Here is a 23,355-nt window from a genome sequence, read left to right on the forward strand (position 1 = left end):
CTCTGACCCCATTAAGGGTGTGGGCTCACCTGCTTCTGCAGCCTATTCTCCATCTTTCCCTGCCCAGTTGTAAGCCAAAAGCCTGTCAATCAGGTTAACTTCAAGCAGGGAACATAATGCCACAAATACGCTGTGGAGTTAAAACAGCATGTGAGAAAACCTTGATTTCCAAATTTCATGCATGCTGTAGCAGCCCCCCATCCTCCTTCCACTATTCCCAATTTGCCTAAAGTTAAAATCCCACCCCTACAGAATCTAAACCATAAATATAAGTTGGATTTAAATCATGTATAAAATTTGGAATACAAAGAGAAATAAAGATGGGATAAAGAGAGATATAAAAAAGAAAGAAAAAGTTTGTAAAAACTACTTTAAATTTTATTTTAGATCCTCAACAATAAATAAATTCTGAAAGAATGTAATTCCGTGCTTATATGGTTAAATTTTCAGTGTCAGAGAGGCTGTGTGGTAGTAATTCTGACTGATCACACTGTTAAAAATTGATTTATACATGAATGGAAAAGCCCTAAATATTTCTGACACTTAGTGGATAATTGATGGGTAATACAGGAACTTTATGTTCTCACAATGCGGGTCCAACAGCAAAGTGCTTTCATAGCACAGAGGAACAGGGTAATTCAGACAGCAGCTACAGGATTGCTGTGTGTATCGACATCCTTGGGGATCCTGGAAGCTGCTGTGCAACTTGCTCTATAATGACAGTGAATGCTGTTAGCCTCACCGTGATTCTTAATGCAAATTCTGGGCCACTGATGAACCGGCTCAGCAGGTTTAGCAACACAATACTGGAATCATTTGCTCCTGCAGCAGAATATAACACTGATAGAAATTGTGTGTTTGCTTTAATGGATCGCGGGGGAGTATCACCTTTATCTTTAAAGAGCTACTAACTGTAGGATGCACACGCATCAGCAGTCAAAGGTGCTCACCTAGGATGAAAACATTTCAAGGTTAAAATTAAGCTCAGTAAACCAAATTAATTTTTCTATGGGAAACACAGGCATCAACCCATTCATTAAATTGGTTCCTCCTGTTGGCCAGGGGCTGAAAGAAGAACATAAGAACTAGGAGCAGGAGTGGGCCATCTGGCCCCTCGAGCCTGCTCTGCCATTCAATAAGATCATGGCTGATCTTGTAATGGACTCAGCTCCACTTACCTGCCTGCTCACCATAACCCTTAGTTCCTTTACTGTTCAAATATCTATCTATCTTTGCCTTAAAAACATTCAATGAGGTAGCCTCAACTGCTTCACTCGGCAGGGAATTCCACGGATTCACAACCCTCTGGGTGAAGAAATGCCTCCTCAACTCAGTCCCAAATCTGCTCCCCCTAATTTTGAGGCTACGCTCCCTAGTTCTACTTTCATCCACCAGTGGAATCAATCTCTTTGCTTCTATCCTTTCTATTTCCTTCATAATTTTATATGTTTCTATAAGAACCGCCCCCCCCCCTCCTTCTTCTAAATTCCAATGAGTATAGTCCAAGTCTACTCAGTCTCTCCTCATAAGCCAACCCTCTCAACTCTGGAATCAACCGAGTGAATCTCCTTTGCACCCCATCCAGTGCCAGTACATCCTTTCTCAAGTAAAGAGACCAAAACTGTACACAGTACTCCAGGTGGGGCCTCAGCAGCACCTTATACAGCTGCAGCATTACTCACTCTTTTTAAACTCCAGCCCTCTAACAATGAAGGCCAAAATTCCATTTGCCTTCTTAAGTCTCAGCTGTACCTGCAAACCAACATTTTGCGATTCATGCACAAGGACACCCAGGTCCCTCTGCACAGCAGCATGCTGCAATTTTTTAACATTTAAATAATAGTCCATTTTGCTGTTATTCCTGCCAAAATGGATGAGCTTGCATTTGCCAACATTGTACTCCATCTGCCCACTCACTTAAACTATCTATATCCCTTTGCAGATTTTCAGTGTCCTCTGCACACTTTGCTCTACCACTCATCTTAGTGTCGTCTGCAAACTTTGATACACTACACTTGGTCCCCAATTTCAAATCATCGATGTAAATTGTGAACAATTGCGATCCCAAAACTGATCCCTGAGGCACACCAGAAAAACATCCATTTATCCCCACTCTTTGCTTTCTGTTAGTTAACCAATCCTCTGTCCATGCTAATACATTACCCATAACACCGTGCACCTTTATCTAATGCAGCAGCCTTTTGTGTGGCACCTTGTTGAATGCCTTCTGGAAATCCAGATACACCACATCCACAGGTTCCCCGTTGTCCACCGAGCTCGTAATGTCCTCAAAGAATTCCAGTAAATTAGTTAAACATGACCTGCCTTTCATGAACCCATGCTGCATGTGCCCAATGGGACAATTTCTATCCCGATGTCTCGCTATTTCTTCCTTGATGATAGATTCAAGCATTTTCCCCACGACAGAAGTTAAGCTAACCAGCCTATAGTTACCCACCTTTAATCTACCTCCTTTTTTAAACAGTGGCATCACATTTGCTGTTTTCCAATCTGCGGGAACCGCCCCAGAGTCCAGCGAATTTTGAAAAATGACCACTAGTGCATTTGCTATTTCCCCCGCCATCTCTTTTAGTACCCTGGGATGCATTTCATCAGGACCAAGAGACTTGTCTACCTTTATCCCCATTAGCTTGCCCAACACTACCTCTTTAGTGTTAATGATCATTTCTCGGTCCTCACCTGCCATAGCCTCCTTGTCATCAATTTTTGGCATATTATTTGTCTTCCACTGTGAAGACTGACACAAAATACCTGTTCAATGCCTTGGCCATTTCCTCATTTCCCATTATTAAATCCCCCTTCTCATCCTGTTTACCTTAGCCACTCTTTTGCGTTTTATGTATTTGTAGAAACTTTTGCTATCTGTTTTTATATTCTGAGCTTGTTCATTCTCATAATCCATCTTACTTTTCTTTATAGCTTTTTTCGTGGCTTTGTGTTGACGTTTAAAGATTTCTCAATCCTCTAGTTTCCCACTCTTCTTTGCCACTTTGTAAGCATTTTCTTTCAATTTGATATCCTCCTTTATTTCCTCAGATATCCATGGCTGATTATCCCTTTCTTTTCACTGGTATATACTTTTGCTGAGTACTGTGAAAAATCGCTTTGAAAGTCCTCCACTGTTCCTCAATTATCCCACCATAAAGTCTTTGCTCACAGTCTACCTTAGCCAACTCCTCCCTCATCCCACTGTAGTCTCCTTTGAGCACAAGACACTGGTATTGGATTTTATCTTCCCACCCTCCATCTATATTTTAAATTCAACCATTCTGTGATCGCTCCTTCCGAGAGGATCCCTAACTGTGACATCATTCATTATTCCTGTCTCATTACACAGGAGCAGATCTAGGAGCAGCTAAAGTCTGCGAAGGCTGCTTGAACTGCAGTAACCTAAAACTTGAAACTGGTTTGAATTGGTTAAGCGTACTTAGTTCTATGAAAAGGACAAAGGAAATGTGAGGCATAAGCCTTTATTTAGCCCGAGAGCAATGAAGTAATCCTACCTCGGAATTTGGGCTGAGGCACAAAATAAGCAAGCAAGTTTAGACCAACAGGGAAGAGGCAGCACTTCTCGAAAAAAGATAAACAACAGGATAAGAATGAAGATTCCCGAACAAGGAGCAGCAAAATTCCAGAGATTAACAATGCAGCAGAAGAAGACACATGGAGACAACATCGAGAGGGAGGACGAACCCCTAGCGAGCCTCGGCTCTCCTGATCAGTTATTATCTCTTATATTATGTGATTACTCAGGGATTTCCATGGAAACCTAACGGGTGTGCATTTAGACTGCATAGTTTTGATACAAACTGCATGCTTATGTTCTAACCAGATGTATGATCTATATGTACACTGCCTAACAGCGATAATAGAGTGGATTGCTAACTGAGACAGACCTGCCTCCTCTTCTCTTTGTACCAAGCTGATAATCAATGCCGGTAAGATATGGTCAACATTCCATTCTTTGTCAGTCATCCTCTAGAGTTAGTTCTAATTTTTTTAAAACTAATTTTAAGATCCTCAATGCCTTTCTACCCAGGAGAGGAAGCAATTTGCCCTTAAGCCTCTAGATATGCTTAGGTGTCTATGAGAATTACCCAGGTTGCCTCATTCTCTCCTTTCTCGCCCTCTTTATGAAGAAGCAGTTTTGATTGGTTGGTATATCCTCCACATGACATTTGTTGGAAGGGCCATTTTATTGTAAATTATGGTAACAAACTAACAATCCACAACCATGTAGTGCAGTTTGAGTTTACTATGCTGCTAACTGTATTCAAATAACTTGAACGTCTGTGTTCCACTAAAAATAATTTAACAAACCAAACCCTTACACAGTGAGAGGTATGGCTAATTTAATTGTTATTGTCAAGTTGTGTGCAGTACACTGTACACTATCGTACATCTTCATATGAAGAAGTGATTCTCTTATATTGGAATATCTTCATAACATCCAAAAAGAATGAACTTTGTTATGCCCAGAACTAATACTGACTGAGAGCGAATGAAAACTGATCCTGAGTTCAGTGGGAGACCCAAACACTCTCTCCCTACAGGATGCAGCAATAATGAAATAAAATACTACTCCAGCCAAGCACTTTTCTTTCCCTTGGGAGGGGAAAGGCAAGAGAATAGTGTTCTGTTTATGAAAGCTTACCCATAATGTGAAGCTGCAGCATTCTTACTGCTTCATTAATCATTAAAGGAATCAAGGGTTATAGAGAAAAGGCGGGAAAGTGGAGTTGAGGATTACCACATCAGATCAGACATGATCTCACTGAAAGGCATAGCAGACTCGATGGGCCAAATGGCCCACCTCTGCTCCTATGCCTTATGATCTTATGCTTCAAAGATAATTTATGTTGTGGGAAGGGGCAAAGAAGAAATAAATAAACAGTGTGGGTAGTTATGAAGATCTACAGCAAATATTTCCATTTATATGGCCCTCTAAAGTAGGAAAACATCCCAAGGTGCTTCATGAGTTTTGACATCAAGCCACATAAGGACGTATTGGATCTCAAACAATGACGAGATGGAGTACAGGAAAGAGATAGAAAATCTACTGAACTGATGTGACGACAATAATCTCTCCCTCAATGTCAACAAAACAAATGAGATATTCATCGACTTCAGGAAGCATAGTGGAGAACATGCCCCTGCCTACATCAATGGGGACAAAATAGAAATGGTTGAGAGCTTCAAGTTTTTAGATGTCCAGATCACTAACAACTTGTCCTGGTTCCCCAATGCCGACACTATAGTTAAGAAAGCCCAACAAGATTAAGGAAAGATTAAGAAGATTAAGGAAACTTGATATGTCCACTACAACTCTCACCAACCTTTACAGATGCACCATAGGAAGCATTCTTTCTGGTTGTATAACAGTTTGGTATGGCTCCTGTTCTGTCCAAGACCGCAAAGAACTACAAAGGGTCGTTAACAAAGCCCAGTCCATCACTCAAACCAGCCTCACCAATTGACACTGTCTACACATCCCGCTGCCTCAGAAAAGCAGCCAGCATAATTAAGGACCCCACACACCCTAGATGCACTCTTATCCACCTCCTTCCGTTGGGAAAAATATACAAAAGTCTGAGGACACGTACCAACCTGCTCAAGAACAGCTTCTTCCCTGTTGCCATCAGACTTTTGAATGGACCTACCTCACATTAAGCTGATCTTTCTCTACACCCTAACTATGACTGCATTACTTTCTGCACCCTCTCCTTTCATTCTCTATGAACGGTATGCTTTGTCTGTATAGTGCTCAAGAAACAATACTTTTCACTGTATCCCAATACATATGACAATAATAAATCAAATCAAATCAAATAGTGGGAAAGGTGACCAAAAGCTTGGCTAAAAAATTAGGTTGCAAGGAGCGGCTTAAAGGAGGAGAGAGAGGTCGAAAAGGGGGGAGATTAGGGAGTAAATTTCAGAGAAAAGGGCGAAGGCAGTCATGAATGATTGAGCAATTAAGATCTTGGGGCATTGGCGGGCTACGCCAAGTTAGAGAGATAGGGAGTAATGAGGCTATGGAGAGATTTGAAAATAAGGAATGGAATTTGAAAATTGGTACATTGCCAGATCAGGAGCCAATGTAGGTCAATAATTGTAGATTTCGTGAGTGAATGGGACTTGGTGTGAGTTAGCACATGAATAGCAGAAGAATTTTGGATGGCCTCAAGTTTATGGAGCGTGCAAGGTGGGAGATCAGCCAGGCAGTATTGAAATAAAAATTTATAAGATTTTATATATGGCCTTGCACAACCCCAGGAAGTCCCAAAACACTTCATAGTCAATTTCTGAAGTGTAGTCACTGTTGTAATGTAAAAGATTTGGCAGGCAATTTATACACAGCAAGTTCCCACAAACAGAAAAGTGAAATTGTTCTTTTATGTTGGACGTTCATTGAAAAATAAACATTGGCCAAGATTTTGAGTGCTTAAGTCATGGAGTGCAACTTGAACCATAACCTTCTGATTCAGATGGACAAACCTTATCAACTGATCCAATGCTGACACAAATCAAAATAGTTAACACTCGAGATAGGAAAGCCACGAACAACTGTTTCAGTAGCAGATAAGCTGAGGCAGGGATAGGGCTGGTGATAGCCCAAAGTAGAAGTAGGCAGTCTTGATAATGGAGAGCAAATGGGAGGCTTGGCACATTGCCCGGTAGGATGCCAAGTTTGCAATCAGTCTGGTTCAGTCTGATAGAATGATGGTATTGGGAACAAAAATTGAGGTGGGGAGCAAAGACAATGGTCTTCCAAATATTTAAATGGAGGAAATTTCTGCTCATCCCACTCTGGATGTCAGGGAAGCAGCTTGACAAATCAAAGACAGTAGAGGAGTCGATATAGATGGTTGTAAGGTAGAGCTCAGTATGTTGTCAGTGCACATATGGAACGATAAATCAAATGAGGCCCTTGTGTAAGTTGTGCTGAACTTGGAGTTGGTCAGGTCATAGTCATGTGGTCAGGTTTGCTCCACAGTAAACAAATGCTGAACCAGCTTCACCTTTTGGAAAATCTGACGCTGGGGTCAGCAGTGCTCAGCATTATTCATATGGAAATTGAATTTGAACTTCTGGGCAGTTAAACACAAACATCAGTTGTTATCTGGGTTGCCCATTCTCCAGAAACTGCACTGTACCGGTATCTCGGCACTAAAACACATGGAACAGCATGCGGTCATTATGTCATGCATGCCCATTAAACGTGCCAGAAAAAGTTACAGCTATTCAGTCCTGTGAATGTAAATTTTTAATGTGTGGTAAGTTTTAGTCAAACAACCTCTTTGGAACTAATAGTAATTATTTTTTTATTTGTGGGCTCTCATTCCTTCAGAGTTTATTTGTTATTGGAGATGTAAAAATTTTAAAAACTGGAGTACTAGAGATTTACTTTTTCTTTCTGTATCTTCTATCTCTTTCCCTTAATCCAATTTTCCTTTGCTTCTCTTCATTTCAAATTCAATACCTGATTTGACAGTGAGTTAAGTATTCTAACTGACACTTCCTGGTTCAAACTCTATGCTACTCATTAACGATTCTTCAGTCTGATTGTTAAGGAGGTACACAGTTGCTTGTCCTGGCACACAGCTCCGTGACTTACTGCAGAGGGTGTTCTGCCATTTTGGTTCTCGAATTCACAGTTAGTATCAGTGAAAAACCCCATAGAAAATCTGTGAACAAATGTCAGTGTAATGAACAGCCGGTGCCATTTGTTCATCAGCGAGAGCAAAATCTGGCCTGTTGTTTCATATTTTAAAGTCAAGGCAAATAATTGTAAGATTTGAAAGCAACCTAGTGGATTTTTTTTCCCCCCAAGCAGTTCCCCCACCATTTTAAATGATTGTCTCCAATGCAGAATGTACTTGCAAAAGAGCAGAAGAAAATACAAGCCTGACACCTTTGGCCAGAAGAAAATCATGTGTAAGGTCTGGCAAAGACAGAAATACACAACAACACAAATTAAACTGCTAATGGGTTTTCACAGCACCTCACACATTTCATTGAAGATAACCTTTCTCTCAATATGTGTAAATCCAAATCTTTCTGAACAGATACTTAAACTACAAAAGGAAAAATCTAAAACAAAAATGTGGTGAGATTTTGATCAATTAGTCACTTTCAATTAATTATAAAACAAATTTCTTTCTTATATTTGAAACAAAAAGCAAGAAGACAACAAATTGAGAATTTATTAGACTAGACATCTCAGTCTGGTGCTCCCTGAATCTATAGTACAAATGCAATTATTCAGTAAGTTCTTATTGATGGCCCCTGACTAAAACTATGGAGCATGCAGTAGTCATCTGGTGCATTCTTCTGTGGATACCTATTGAGTACAGAGACATTCTGGATCATTAAAACTGGTGACTTGGTTTTCTGTGTAGAATGGAAATTGGTAACTTCAAGCATTCTGCACAGATTTTTAGTATATTCTGCCATAATCATTAGGCAGAAGCACTGTCTAAAGAGAATTACTCTCCTGGATCTCCCATCCTAGCAATTAAACCAAGTGAACCAAGTGAACCAAGTGTCTACATTGAATCCTAGCTACCATACTCTGTGTAATTGCTTTTTGACAAATGTTTAAGGAAGGCACTGAAAGGTAGCAGCGGGAGAGCTGTGTGTTCTAAGTCTGTGCCAGTTCAGCAAGCAAAGTAGGTCAGATTGAAACTTTGCTACATGCAGTGAACTACTGTTTTTATGGATTACATTTGGAAAAAAAGGGAAATTATTCTTTATTATTTTATGTAACAAGGAGAAAAGCAAAGTGTGTAATTTTCCCTCTTAGTCTGTTAGCGGTTCATTTATTTCTTTTACTTAAATAAAGCCGTCTTGCTGGTTTAAGTGTCAGGTTCTTGGTCCAATTGGTATATTTTCAGTCACCTTTCATAGGGGAGACAATCATATTCTGATGCATGATACATTTCAGTATCCTTGCTGCACCAGGGAAAGGTTCATTGTTATGATATATGGATTTTGCTTTCCTAAGCATTAAGGAGAAAAGGTTACACAACCAATAAGAGGAGATGGAAGGTAGACTAACTGTCAATGACTATGTATCCAAGAAATTATTCAGTGCAGAAATCCCAAAAGATGCCGAGCACATTGTGGCACTATAGGCTTTGATGCTGGATTACTAAATCTCTGCACAGCAGATCGACTGAATTGCAATCTCCCATCTCAAGGTATGTCATGAGGTAACTGTCAAATCCTGGTAGGAACTCTTGATAAGAAAACAATCAGAGCTGATAGCTCAACTCAACTAGTGCTGTGAGCAATATAATTCATCATGAACTGCAGGCCATAGGTTGGGTGATGGGAGGGAGGATGGGGGTTGTGGGGGGCTGGAGAGGGTCAAAGGGGAGGGTTAAAGGGAGGTGAGCTTAAGGTCCCACAAAGACCGCAAAGAAGGTCCCTTGCCTTTTCTGACACCAACTAAAGCTACTGGGATCCTGTGTGGCCTGGGCCTCTCCCTACTGAGGACAAAATACTGGCAGTGACAGAGTGATGCCCTCAAGTGCTCATTAATTGACCAATTAAGGGCCTCAATAGGACCAAGAGCTGAAGGGCTGCACAATGCCTCCTCTGCCCCTTGTAAATTTTCAGACAGGTCAGAGAGAGTGGTAGGGGGCAGCAAGAATACCCACTTTACTTTAGGGGGGGGGGGGAACGTAAATACCTGCCCAACCTTTCCATCATTGTCTTGGCTATACACCATTTTCCATCAAATTGTGCTTCCCTTGGTCTGGGGTGCATTTCCCTGCATCCTATCATGAAGCCACCCAAATATACATCCACATTTCTGAGCTCCATATAATGCCATTCATCAGTCATCATCTCAAACTTCACAGTTCCTTCATGAGTTACCCATCTTTAGAATGGTGAAATGACTCTAGTAGAACAACTTCCAGGGGCCAGATTTTGTTATTCTGTATGTTCCTATCTAATACTACATACCAAGCTCACTCATCACCAACTGCTAATTCCAAGTTACTGTGTAAAAGGCATAAACAATAAGATTTGCTTACCATGGAGCCATCTCTCTCCTGGTTGCTTTTCAACAGTTATCAACATCAGCTGCATCTCTATGTATCTTCAACTGATTTACTTTAATTATACAAATCCACCTCACAATTTGATCCTGAATCTAAGCATGTGGGCAAAAGGAAATCCTTTATGTTTTGGAGTTTGAACCATGATGAAAGCACATTGTATAAGCCACAAACTGAATCTGAATTGAAACTTGGCTGCCACTGAAGACAGAATCAAAAACACACAATGCATTTGACTGATTAAGAGAGGTCAGAAACAAACGAAGATGAGAGGCATAGAATAGTCAGGAGTAAAAAGAAATTGAAGTAACAGCCTTGCTTAGTATTTTTCCTAATTGGCTGGGGTTGAATTGTTTTCTGTGCAGAGATAGTCATCACAAGCGCTATGGCACTGAATACTGAGAATTCTATGAATAGACAAATATTTTAAAAAAATGGCAACCAGACAAGAACATACTAACATCATTGTTAGATTTTATCCAGTGATCAACAGGTGAATTATGCCCTTGCCTGGAAACAGAATATTCACCATCCAATGAGTGCAACAAACATCAACTGGTATGTGTCTGTTGAAAGGTAAAACTTGCTGTATCCCAACATCAAAATCACATCCTCAGGATATTTGAAATTATAATTGTGTTCTTGGTGTTTTGTGCTGTGAATCTGTTCTCAAACTCACTTCCCTGAGGATAGCATTAGCCCACAAAGAAACCTCCATCAGTCTGGTCTGAATACAGATTCGAATTCCAAAGCAAAACTATGCTGACCAACTGCATGATCCAGTCTACTAATTATTAATTCAGGTAAATATGTAAAGCTTGCTGAATACTTGGCTGAAGATTGTGAGCTCAGAGATAAAACTCAACTTAAAACCCTGAAAATTGGTGGGTAAATCTGAGGACAAAGACTTGCTGGAGTGAAATTTGTGATTCTTGCACTCAGATAGGTTACCAGCTAACACCCATGCCCATTAGTGAAAGGTTAATCAGTAAACCCCATGGAGAATTTTCTCTGTAGTGCAAAGCTCCATGCAAACTAAGGCAGTGCTCCCCCTTCAGGCCAAACGATCTGAACTCTAAAATGTTGTGCAAAAAGTTTTCCTTTCAGGGCTCTCGCCAGCAGTTTTGAACAGGCAGAGAAACAAAATGAATTCTATGATATATGATTCATTGTACACATCCCCCTTTACAACGTGCAAAATCGTGTTACATTTGGAATGAACAAAGGGTCTCTTAAAGAAAGTTTTAGCAAAATGAAAATGGCAGAACTATTGCAATTCATAACCATTTGCCAGAATAGTTAATTCTGTTTGTTTTAGAACTGAATACATGTATAGAATTGTGCTGTAATAAAACTAAATTATCCTTACTGTGTTGTGGCAACTGTAACCGGAGAAGCTAGTTTATGTATTTTAATTCAAATAAATACCTTTTCTCGGACAAGAATAGCTGAACACTGCAACAAAACTCCCATCATCTTGTGCGGATTCCAAGTGACTGAGTTGGCTCTGGAAAAAAATCAGTCTGTAATAACATCACATACATTTAAGGTATGTTAAAAATGTTTGAGTATTATTTGTTATTTGTTTGATTGTATTAATGGTCACATGCTTAGTTGAGATCAATCATACAGTACAACCCAATCCGAAAACAGCCACGTTGGAAATATGTGAAATGTGTGATCAAAACATATTTTAAATTTTGAAATGAAGCATAACCAAAATAATTATCAGCATCCTATGAACTTATCAGAAGAACCAATTAGTTGATTTTTATCCAATAGGTTGTAGCTCCTAGAATTATAGAAAATTTAGACACACCATGAGGCAATTCAACCACTATTTCCAGGCCAGTAATTCATTGATTTATTTAAAGTGGATACAGAAATGATAAGCACAGAGAAAAACACAGAGAAGGGAAAAAAAAAGGAGATTGAAAGATTTAGAGCATGAGAGAATCATAAGATACCTACAGTGCAGAAGGAGGCCATTCAGCCCATCTAGTCTGTACTGATTCTCTGACAAAACACCTTACCTGGGCCCACCCACTGCCCGATCCCCATAACCTCACATATTTACCCCACTAATCTGCCTAACCTACACATCTTGGGACACTAAGGGGCAATTTAGCATGGCCAATCCACCTAACCTGCACATCATTGAACTGTGAGAGGAAACCGGAGCACCCAGAGGAAATGCACGCAAACATGGGCTGAACATGCAAACTCACACAGACAGTGACCCAAGGCCAGAATCGAACCCAGGTCCCTGGCGCTGTGAGGCAGCAGTGCTAACCACCATGCCATCATGTCATCTTTTATTTTTCATATTGTCCAGCTGCACTGCCACTAGCCTTACCAATTCTCCATGCTTATCCTGGAGTCTCTAGGAATTAAAGATTACTCTCTTGGACATCACTGCAAACAAGCCAGGAAAACATTGATAGGGAATTAAGGAAAATTTTAAACTTTTCATCTTCTGCGAACATTTATTTAATTGTTATACAACTATGGGAGATAGGTTAAAAGGCTATTTTATTAGGTTGGGCAGATGGAGATGGGAGATTTTGATGGAAACTCAATGAACACGTCCATTCGGAGTTAGCAGCCATTGATGCCACCATCGATTAACCAGTATACATTCTCAGAAATTACCTTTCAATGCCATTCAGTTTATGGCGATGCTTTCTGGACATCAGAAGTCCACCTCCCCATGCAGCCTACAAATAAGTGAAAATAGGATAACTGGAACCGTTTTGCAGATGTACAAATATGGTCATTTTAAAGTTAAAAATTTTAAATAAGACTTACGTCAACATGGAGCCAGAGATTATACTTTGCACAGATATCTGCAATTTCTTCAATGGGATCAAATGCACCATACACAGTATTTCCTGCAGTTGCATTAACGTAAATTGGAATATATCCCTGTAAAAATAAACAAGTTTATTTTATTTTTCTAACGTCCCAATTGAACAAAATGTTGAAATGCATGTCTTAGCTCCTGTAATGAAAAGTTGGAAAATAGAAGCGGGAGTTAACAACAACAAAACACATTCTCTTATAAAAGTGAGGAAAGGGGAATAGATAATTGGAATTAAACATCGGCACATACCTTTTGTTTAGCTTCAATAATTTTTGCTTCTAAATCAGATGGCATTATTTTCCCTCTGTAAACATTTTAAGAAACAAAATATGTTAAAAACCACAATTCCCCTGGCTGGAAAGTCAGCAGAAAATAACATTATAATTTTCCAATCAAGTAGCGTTCTCAACATATGTATGTTTCACGCCAGCTCAATGGCAATGTACTGTTTTTACCTTTCATCACATTTTAATAAAATCACATTGTCTGTTCCAAATCCAAGTGCAGCCCCGGCTTTCTTTATTGAATAATGGCTCTGCAATGAACAAATATATTCCAAATCACTTATTTTCAAAAACATGCACAAGCATAATGAAAGAAACAATACAAGAATAAATTTGAAGGAGCACACAACTTACGTTCTCTGAGGTGAAAAGGATCAGTTTAGGAGCTGCAGTCATGCCTTTGACTTTAACATCTGGGAAATACTTGTAGCGAGCAGCCATTATGCTGTACATATTTGATATAGCCCCTCCTAAAGAAACAAATCAAGTGGGAGCATTTTAAAATGACCTTTCCAAACATTTCCTAATTATGTTTCTCAATAGTTTTGATGATATTTAAATGTTCCTGAATTTAGGGTATATAGTAATGAGCTAGTTTGAAATGTGATCCTGTTTATATAGTCGCTTTTCAATAGAGCACTTCGTATGTCCTGCATTCAGCATTGTCCTATCCTCACAACGGAATGCAATGATTTCTGCACTTGTCTGTTTGAAAGGGTTACAGAACAAGAGTCCGTTTTAATTAATGGTGAGCGTGATTTCAACAAGGAAAATAGGCATGAAACGTGACTGTAAGATCATTCCCCATGTTTTTAAAACTCATTTGGCTATGATTGGGCTGGCACAGTGGTTAGCACTGCTGCCTCACAACGCCAGGGACCCGGGTTCAATTCCAGCCTTGGGTGACTGTGTGCAATTTGCATGTTCTTCCTATGTCTGCGTGGGTTTCCTCCCACAGTCCAAAGATGTGCGGATTAGGTTGATGGGCCAGTGTCAAGGGGACTAGCAAGGTAACTACATGGAGTTGCGGGGATAGAGACTGGGAGGGATTGTTTGTCGGTGCAGGCTTGATGGGCTGAATGGCCTGCTTCTGCACTGTAGAGATTCTAAGATTTTTGAGGGTGTCCAGGAATCCCAATAAACCGCCATCGCCACAGTACTTGGTGCTGATAGTTGAACATATCCCAGTGATGACATTAAAAAAAAACAACATTCAAATTTCCTCAAAAGAACAAATATTGCCTTAAACTGAGCTTCTTTCATTCAACATTGAAAACCTAAATCATATTTATTAGTCTTATATAGCAGGGGCAATTTTTAAAATGAGTGATGTCCCAGTTCAGTGAAAGTGTGGGATCCCAATCTTTGATCTAGAATGTTGCTTAGGTTCTTAAACTTAGAGTACACGTTTATTCTTAGCCTAAGATTTCCAAGTGTCTTTGCTCAATTAAATATCTGTATTGAATTACATGAAGGCCAATACATTGAAAATAGGGTAACAGCATCTCACTAGTGTGATGAAAAATAATTGTCAAGTTGGATTTTTTGCTATAGCTAAAATTGGGTATTTGCTTTCGCTGGCTTGACAGCAAAATCCATTTTCCATGGCTACACTGTTACAGATTGAGAGTCTTACCAAAATAAATTGATCATATTACCTACCAGGTGAAAAGATTCCGTCACCGTCCCCACTGGGCCAACCAATTATTTCTCGCATTTTCTTCAGTGTGATTTGTTCCATGAGGACAAACACTGGGGCTATTTCATATGTAAACCTGTAGGACAAGTATTACTTGTAACTAGTCTTCTGAGCCACCGTCTCATCTTTAATCATAATGCTTTTGATGAAAGATTGTATGTCATTCATTTATGACCAATAGATCAAAATTATTCGCAGCTGAAGATATTTAAAAGGCAAGGCAATACTTTCCCCTAACTGTAAAATATAGGCATATCTGCCATTCACCCAGCACAATTCAATTAATTTTATTTTAGAAAAGGTTCAACGCCATGATAGATCACTTGTAAACATGTCATTGTAAATAACCTGGAATGCCCGTTATGTGAACTCGCAGACAGTCCCACTGAACAAAATAAATATAGACAAGCAGCCAGCAGAGATAATTAAGAATATTGAACTGGATTGCAAAAATCCAAAAGCAATCATTCATGTAAAATTATCCAGGTGATGATCCCCCAAGGGCAGTTTTGTTTCTGTAATCCATAGCAGTCAATAAATGTCAAATGTAATTATAAATGATGATTACCAAATAGACTAAGAGTGAAAAGCAGTCAGCCTTTAAGTATATCCACTGTAGATGTGAATGGAAAATGCAGTCTATACATTGTCTCCTCAATCAGATCACATTTTAGCCTAATTATTTGAAAGAAAGGATCACTGGGTGGCTTAATGTAGAGTAAAATGAGCCAACAGTATCTAGAGAATAACAAATTGCATTTATATAGCACCATTAACGTAATAAACCCTCCTAATTTGCTTCATAGAGAAAGAGCAGATGCCAAGAATTGAATAAATAAGAGAGGAAACCAAATGCATGGTCAGAAATGTGGGTTCCAGATTCAGTTAGAACCAGTGATTGAAGATTGTAGAAGTATTGGAGGATGGGATGCATAAGTCACAGTAAAAAGGTCGAAGGGAACAAACACTGATTTGGATGAGATTGCAGAGGTGGGGGGAGTGGGGAGATAATCATACCAGAACTTAGAAATAACTATGAGGATGCTCATTTCAGTGCGTTAGGGCAAGGCCCTGACGGAGATTAATAAAGGAAAAAGTGAAATCACTGGGAGATAAAATGTGGAATGTGGAATATTTTTGTGAGTCAGTGTGAGTAAAATGTAGCTTAGGAGGCCAATGAAGAGGACATTGGGGAAGTCAACTCAAGAGGTAAGGGAAGTGTGGATAAAGGCCTTACTGACAAGAGGGATGAAGTCAGAACAGAGGTATGCAGGAGAGGAGGACAGTTTTGAAAATGCACGGGATGCGTGCTTTGAAACGGGGCACTGAGGTTGCAATGTTTGGGGTAAACAAAGGCAGCAGCGAGGAAATGCAGGGGCCCAATGAAAAGCTGCATTTTCACAGTCACAAGAGGACTGTTGGACCTCCTGAGAACTTTCAGAAGTTTCAGTGGTATATTGAGAGACTTGTGGACAAATCAAAACTTACACATCCAGAACTCCAATGCCACCGAGGATCAGACTCAAATGACTGTAATACACCACTGGGCTAATGCTGATGGATACTGGTTATTAAGCACAGTTTTATTAATCTTCTTTGCCACACTCTGAATCACTCTTAGTTCTAAGAACCTCCAGACGTTGGAACTGAACATATTCTTCTTCAGATTGAACCCATGTCCACCTGTCCTAATATTGTGGTTTGTCTTGAAGCGTGGCTGAGGTTTGCATTTTCGACAACCTTCCGTTTTATTCCACATTACGGTAATGTGATGCTGGCCTTTGCTCTGAGGGATGTGTCATTTCTGACTAAGATCCCCATGAGTGACCTCCACAGGCCATTTTAGATCCGCCTGGTTCAATTTGAGACACGTTCACATGTGACATCAGATAACATCAATCCAAGCAGACCCTTGGCAATACTTTGCACCGAACATATCGTACAGCACACATTTTACGCATCCCCATTGACCCTCAAGCACAAAGCAGCTCACTACTTTTCATGTTATGTTTCCTTTTACCCTAATCTGCCCTTGTACACACAGCAATGTGCCGGAGAACGCGCTCTGCTGTGCAAAGCAAGTAAACCGACATGGGATCAGGAAAACTGTTCGGGATTCAAGCCATGAAAATGCCTCGCCATCTCTCTCCTAAAACCTAATAAAGGAGACGGGGGGAGGGAGTAACTTTCCAATTCGCAATAATTTTTAAATTTTATTTTGAATTCAAATGTATGACCGATAATCAGGTCGGCAGTAAAATTGTTCTGGAGGCATCTTGAGCAGGGCTGCAAGTCGCTTTCTCTGATACACTCATTGTGATGAAGTGTAGAATTCTTCCCGGAGACACGGGAACTGGTTGGTGCATTTGCTGTTGTGACACTCAGACCGGGTGGAATGAATTGCATGGCCGGACTTACATGTTAGTGTTGGCCGTTGACGTGAGCCATTCTCCAGCCAAGCCGATAATGTCAAGGCCAGACGAGAGCTGGTTGAAGAACCGAGGGTGCCCTGCGGGAATTTAAAAAGAAACATCAGAGGTGCAGAATGAAACCTAATCAGTTAAAGGGTTTCAGTCCATGTTCTGTTGGATTTAGATTCTTGCCCGGAACTGATTGTTTCTGGTAACATTCCAGACGTTTAGTTTTTCACCTGCAGTGAATGGTCTTCTATTCCTGCGACTGCAAATCATCCTCTATTCCTGGTTCTGGATATACAGTTATGAATGGGAAACCGTGTGTTCTATATTTAAAAAAGTCGTTCGGGGTGAATATAAACCTAGCGCCGTGAGTGTGGGAAATGCAGCTTGCTCTCCTAGCTTTCTGTAATTTTGATTTAATAAAAGTCAGTTTTGCAAATTTGCTCCACAAAATTCCGGGCAGAAATCTGAAACTCAATCAATAAATTTAGGAATCCCCACTTCACTCAAGGGATGCGCTTTAATTTACCAATCTGACAGACCCATCATGTCATTCTCTTAGTCTAGGAAGAGGTTTGCACATTAACCTATTTTCTAATCTGTCTTACAAAATGGCAAACGAAAGATGGGATGAAAGCAAATTACTGCGGGTGCTGGAATCTGAAACCAAAAGAGAAAATGCTGGAAAATCTCAGCAGGTCTGGCAGCATCTGCGAGGAGAGAAAAGAGCTGACGTTTCGGGTCCAGATGACCGTTTGTGAAAGCTGCTTTGATAGAGGGTCATCTGGACTCGAAACCTCAGCTCTTTTCTCTCCTTTCAGATGCTGTCAGACCTGCTGAGATTTTCCAGCATTTTCTCTTTAGGTAAACGAAAGATAGGCTTTGGAAAGCTGTGATACAACAGCACTCAGGAAAAAAATACATTGAATGATGTAAAATCTTTCCGTCACTGCGGTATATCAGCAGAATTTTGTCGAATCTAAACGTGTTGAGGTGGAAATGAAACACCATTAAATATGTGTAAACATCTGGAATCAGCCTTTTAGAGCAAACTCCTGTTCAAACAAGTCTGGCATCAAGCTTCATAATTTAGGTCGGAGGGATCGATCCTGGTCGGGTGAAGATGCCGCTACCCATCGATTTCCAAAAGACTCTACAAGGTAATTAGGTACTGGAACCGCCAAATGAAAGTCAGTCACTCGCTATTGCTGGGAAATGCTCATTGCAAACCATTCCCTCGCAAAGCAGCTGTGTTAACGTATTCGAGTTAAATCTCACCTTTAAATAAGAGTATGCTGACGAAATGTTGGTCCAGGCAGAATGGTCATCATTACTCTGTACTGAATGATTTGGTCGGAAAGAAAATAGTGTCCGCAAAATCTACTGCTCGATTTTCCCAATCGCTATTTCCTTTTGTTTTTACTGACACGAGTCTGGCGTTTACCGGGCAAAGACTCGATGTATAATGAAGTAAATCTGTTTTAAAATTAGATTTTTTTCTAAGATGGCTTTTATTTAAACGCATATTAAGTTAATTGGGCTTTATCTACACCAATCAATGGACTGTCACAGGCAGCTAGAATTGCAAATTCACAACTATGTTTACCATCAAATATTTTGCTGCGACCGTTATTCTATCTTAGAAATGTAAACAAGCGTTAAGAACTTGAACAATGGCTATGTGAACGCATTGTCAATATTTCAATCCCCTCCAATTCAGGACTAAATTGTCACTTTGAATTTTTTCTGGCAGTATTTATTTTCAAAATAATAAAAAGGCCGGTTCTTGGAAATAAAAGTACTGAAACGTGACCTATCGCGGGCAAAGATATTCGACATCTAACAATGTAAATCTGTGGGTCGATCCTTTAGCACAAGTTACAGTGTAACGAGCGAATTGGTTCAGTCGGGTTGATACTGGACTGAGAGGGACAGTAGCAGTCACCTTGGCTGTATTTTATTGCTGGGTGTAATGTGTAACCCGGACATTACTGTACAATTTACGGGAAAGATCTCTCCCCTTTGACATGAATTGCTCGCAGTTTGAAACACACTGACTTGGTTTGTGCTATAAAATTGACAAACGGAGGCAGTGATCTATTTAGTAGGCAGCCTAGTAAAGATTGGCAAATATATTGGGCCACCTTCCCACCTGTTTGTTTGGAAATGCTGGATTAAAGAATGCAAAAGGGTTCAATGGGAGACTGCCAGGGGACAACAGCAACAGGACAGCAGCACAAGGCGCGGAGCCATCCTGCCTTTCTGTCACTGTCCCCCAATGACAGCACCAAATGTTGGAATATGAGGAACACAAAGATGGTGAACAAATAAGCCGGCGCAGGGAGCTCAGTTTGACCTCAATGTATTATGCAAATCGATATATCTTTCCCTGCACAAAAATGCCCATAATAGGATGTGTCATATTCTGTCCTAAGCACAGTTACCAGATTGAAAATAACATACATCACCGTGGCAGTCCATGTTTACATTTTGTGCCTGGTAGCTTTATGCAAATGCTTATATTTGTTATTAGCCGCAGTGGTAATTAGGGTCCTGTATTGTTGCTGTGGCCATGACGGTGTCAAACTATGAATTCCGCGTTGTTGTTAGCGACAGCACTTCGACGCCAGTCGCCAGCCTAACGTAGCGAACTGTTTGAATTATTGTATACCCCGTGCTTACAAAACAACTAGTTGAACATTAAAAACAAAATTGGGCCGTGACATCCTGGTTACAGATATAGTTGGACAGAGAGAATCCCACAGATCTCTGTGGCACTTGGACAGCACCTTCCAGAGCAGGTAGTGCAGCAGTGTCATGTACGGATCGCTGTCAAGTTAGGAGCAGTCAAACGCTTGACTGCGTTGAGTTAATTACAACATGATGAGTTCCGGAATGGGGAGGATGTAACTGAAAGGAATCATGTCAGCAGAGATCACTGACTGATCAAATCTTCCCCAAACCAGTAAACCCAGCCAGAAAGAATCGCCGGGGTTAAAATACAGCCAGAAAAGGATTAGCTTTCCCCTGGTCACGGTGTTCTCAGGGCGGGTGGGTGTATTAAACATCTTCTCCATAAGTATATCTTTTAATCCATTGGCAAAACCAAAGATTTTTCTCCCAAGAGAAATAATCGCCTTTCGGTTTCATCACGACGGTAAGCCAATACTAAATGCAAATGAAGGTTTAATGCTTGATGTGAAACTCTTGTAAGCGGTTACCCATGCGCTCTCCGGTAGTTTACGGGCAGAACTACAGTGATTTCTGCTATTAATCATGGTTTTAAAATGCTGCCTATTCAGTCGGCGGGAAATAAAGTCTTTAATTATATTTGGGTATATTTTTCTCATTTCCGTACCTGACCATATTTTGATTTGCTGATATATACAAGTCATATCATGGTCAACAACAAGAAATAAATCGCGTCTCGATACACGAGTGTGACCCTACTCCTTAGAACTGAGAGCAGTGAGTTATGGCAAACTTTAGGGCACGATACATAGCTCAATGTTAGCCATGCTATATTCACACTTAGCTCAATGTTAGCCATGCTATATTCACACTTAGCTCAATATTAGCCATGCTATATTCACACTTAGCTCAATGTTAGCCATGCTATATTCATACGTAGCTCAATGTTAGCCATGCTATATTCACACTTAGCTCAATGTTAACCATGCTACATTTACACTTAACTCAGTGTTAGCCATGCTATATTCATACTTAGCTCACTGACAGGCATGCTATTTTCTATCTATCCCACCCATTTTAAAACATGATTTGCGACGAATTAAAAGCCATTGGAGACAGAAAAACAATCCAACAGCTCCCAATTCACACAAGTTGTACATTCATCCATCTGACAGCAGCTGGAGGCGGTACATGTTGCATTTGGAGGACGGATCTATGTCAGGATTATTTGGAATCGAATAGACGTCACAGCCACATTTGTACAAGTGACAGGTTATGTTCTCTGTGCGTCCTTCACACAACAGGACAAAGCGCACACCAAATGCCCATTCAATGGCAACTTCGGCTCATCAAGAATTCCAAATGACCTTCACACAAACCATACTAATAACCATAGACCTCCGTACCCAAAAACAAGATATTCCAGACTATGCAACAAAGTAAATATTTTCTGCTGAACAAAAAACGGTGTAATCTAATGCAGAATGGCGATGTTAGGTAAATTATAAACAAAAAAATAATCATTGGTTTTAACCTCGAAACTTTACCTGTCCTAACGCCATATTTCAGCGTATCCCTGCAGTCCACCAAGATTTGCTCCAGAGATTCCGGATTGTCTGACAGCTCCAGGTTGAAACCCTCTATTCCCTCCAAAAGCTGGTGTGGGTGATGAAAGTCCAGGACTTTTGTGGACCTGTCGAAAGTTTTCTTGATGTAATTGAGGAGAATGTCGACCACTTCCAAAAGGAATTGTGTGGTCTGCTCTTCTCCATTTTTGGCTGGTAACAAGTCTGAAAAATAAAGAATACATTGGTAGGTTATCACTATTGCTGTACGATGAACACATGACGTTATGGTCTTCATTAGTTCGGGAAAATACGGACTAAATCGAGGGAGCTTACATACCACACTGTTCATTCAATAACTAAGCTTCTATTCAGTCAACTGTTGAAGCACAAACATTGTAAAATGCAGTGATACCATCCACTATTATAGAATAAATGTGATCAATAAAAACAAACTAACAACTATTTTAAAGCATCCAGATAAAAATACAAGAGTTTTGCTACTTTTGTTTTAGAAATATGGTAACATTCCAAAAACAACTAGGGACTAATGGAATGCACTTAGCATTGTACTCTGCTGCATCAACAATTGAAAAAAAAACATCATTGCAGGCAGTTATACTTACAGTTAAGCTTTCACCAAGGCAGTTTTGTTTTCATACATTACCTCTGGCATAGAGATTGGAAAAATCAGTCTCCGTGCGCCTGAATATCGAATCCCTCTCGCTGTTTTCGCTGGCGTTCAGATTCTTTGAGGACTGGCGATCCTTCAGTGAACTTACAGTCCGGCTTTTGTCCTCGATGCTGTTGGTCCTTTGCAAAAAACCTACATTGTTGCAAGAAAAACTGCTCAGAAATGGTTTCTTTCCGCTGCCAAACATCTTGAGCCGCCTTTGTCTCGTTGGCAAGTAATACGAGGGGGATGTTGTGTCAAGTAGGAAGATTTGGCTTATTAGGAATCTCTACTGTGACCCACAACAGTGGATTTATAGGGAGTACTTGCCCGTAGGAGGGTGCGGTCACGATGTCGTCAGCGCAAAACCAACCATGCAAAAACAAATATTCGTTATTTAGTGCACTGGAAAATTCTTGCTGAATAAAACGCGGGGCACATTAGACGGCCAAGAGCAGCCTCGGGAAGAAAGCAGTGCTTGGGTCAGAAAGAGCCTCCGGCCGAAGTTTCCAATCCATCAGAGTGAAAGGAGTAATGATGAATGAAAGCATTCTGAAACGTGTCAGCTATTCTCTAATGTAAATCTCCACATCTCCAAATCAGTTCATCGCACGACTAATATTTACATAATCGACATATTTTCATCATCATTGAGAGCTCATTCTCTCTAAAATTGCTGCTTCAGAAAGCCACAAATGTCATTTCGATTCATTATAAAAAAATTTTTGGGGGAAAGACTAAGCAAGGAAGCCTGGCTCTTTGACATTGATTAACATTGCCACAGAACTGTTTCAAACATGGGCTACATGTGAAAGAGCAGCTCCAGGATTTTTGTTCCATTTTATAGCCCCTGGGCCCGGTTCTAATCAGAACTCGCTGAGACGGAATGATATCTACCAAACTGAGACAGGGGAGAGCTGCTCTTACTCAACCCCGCGCTCGGGTGTAGCCCATCCGCCTGCAAATTAGCATGTCTTCGACTGTTAACCATTGTGCATTTGACCAGTAAGGTCCTGATTTAATCAACTAGGTGATAATGTACTTCTTGTGTAAAACGTCCGCCTCACGAGCAGGT

At 40.3% G+C, this 23,355-nt stretch overlaps 1 protein-coding gene across 1 annotated transcript in view; it reads right to left on the reverse strand.

Moving 5' to 3' along the window:
• gad1a (glutamate decarboxylase 1a) overlaps nucleotides 1–22,606 on the reverse strand; it is a 54,122-nt gene extending 31,516 nt beyond the window's left edge. The window contains exons 1-10 of the mRNA XM_078228363.1: nucleotides 22,275–22,606; nucleotides 21,590–21,832; nucleotides 17,353–17,443; nucleotides 14,898–15,010; nucleotides 13,590–13,705; nucleotides 13,407–13,486; nucleotides 13,201–13,255; nucleotides 12,897–13,013; nucleotides 12,741–12,805; nucleotides 11,517–11,595 (exon numbers count right to left, since the gene is read on the reverse strand). Of these exons, the coding sequence (XP_078084489.1) occupies nucleotides 11,517–11,595; nucleotides 12,741–12,805; nucleotides 12,897–13,013; nucleotides 13,201–13,255; nucleotides 13,407–13,486; nucleotides 13,590–13,705; nucleotides 14,898–15,010; nucleotides 17,353–17,443; nucleotides 21,590–21,832; nucleotides 22,275–22,488 (1,173 nt within the window). The 5' untranslated portion in view covers nucleotides 22,489–22,606. The remainder of the gene's footprint in view (nucleotides 1–11,516; nucleotides 11,596–12,740; nucleotides 12,806–12,896; nucleotides 13,014–13,200; nucleotides 13,256–13,406; nucleotides 13,487–13,589; nucleotides 13,706–14,897; nucleotides 15,011–17,352; nucleotides 17,444–21,589; nucleotides 21,833–22,274) is intronic.
• Nucleotides 22,607–23,355: the final 749 nt, after the last annotated feature.

Source organism: Mustelus asterias, chromosome 14, assembly GCF_964213995.1.
Source record: "Mustelus asterias chromosome 14, sMusAst1.hap1.1, whole genome shotgun sequence".
NCBI lineage: Eukaryota > Metazoa > Chordata > Chondrichthyes > Carcharhiniformes > Triakidae > Mustelus > Mustelus asterias.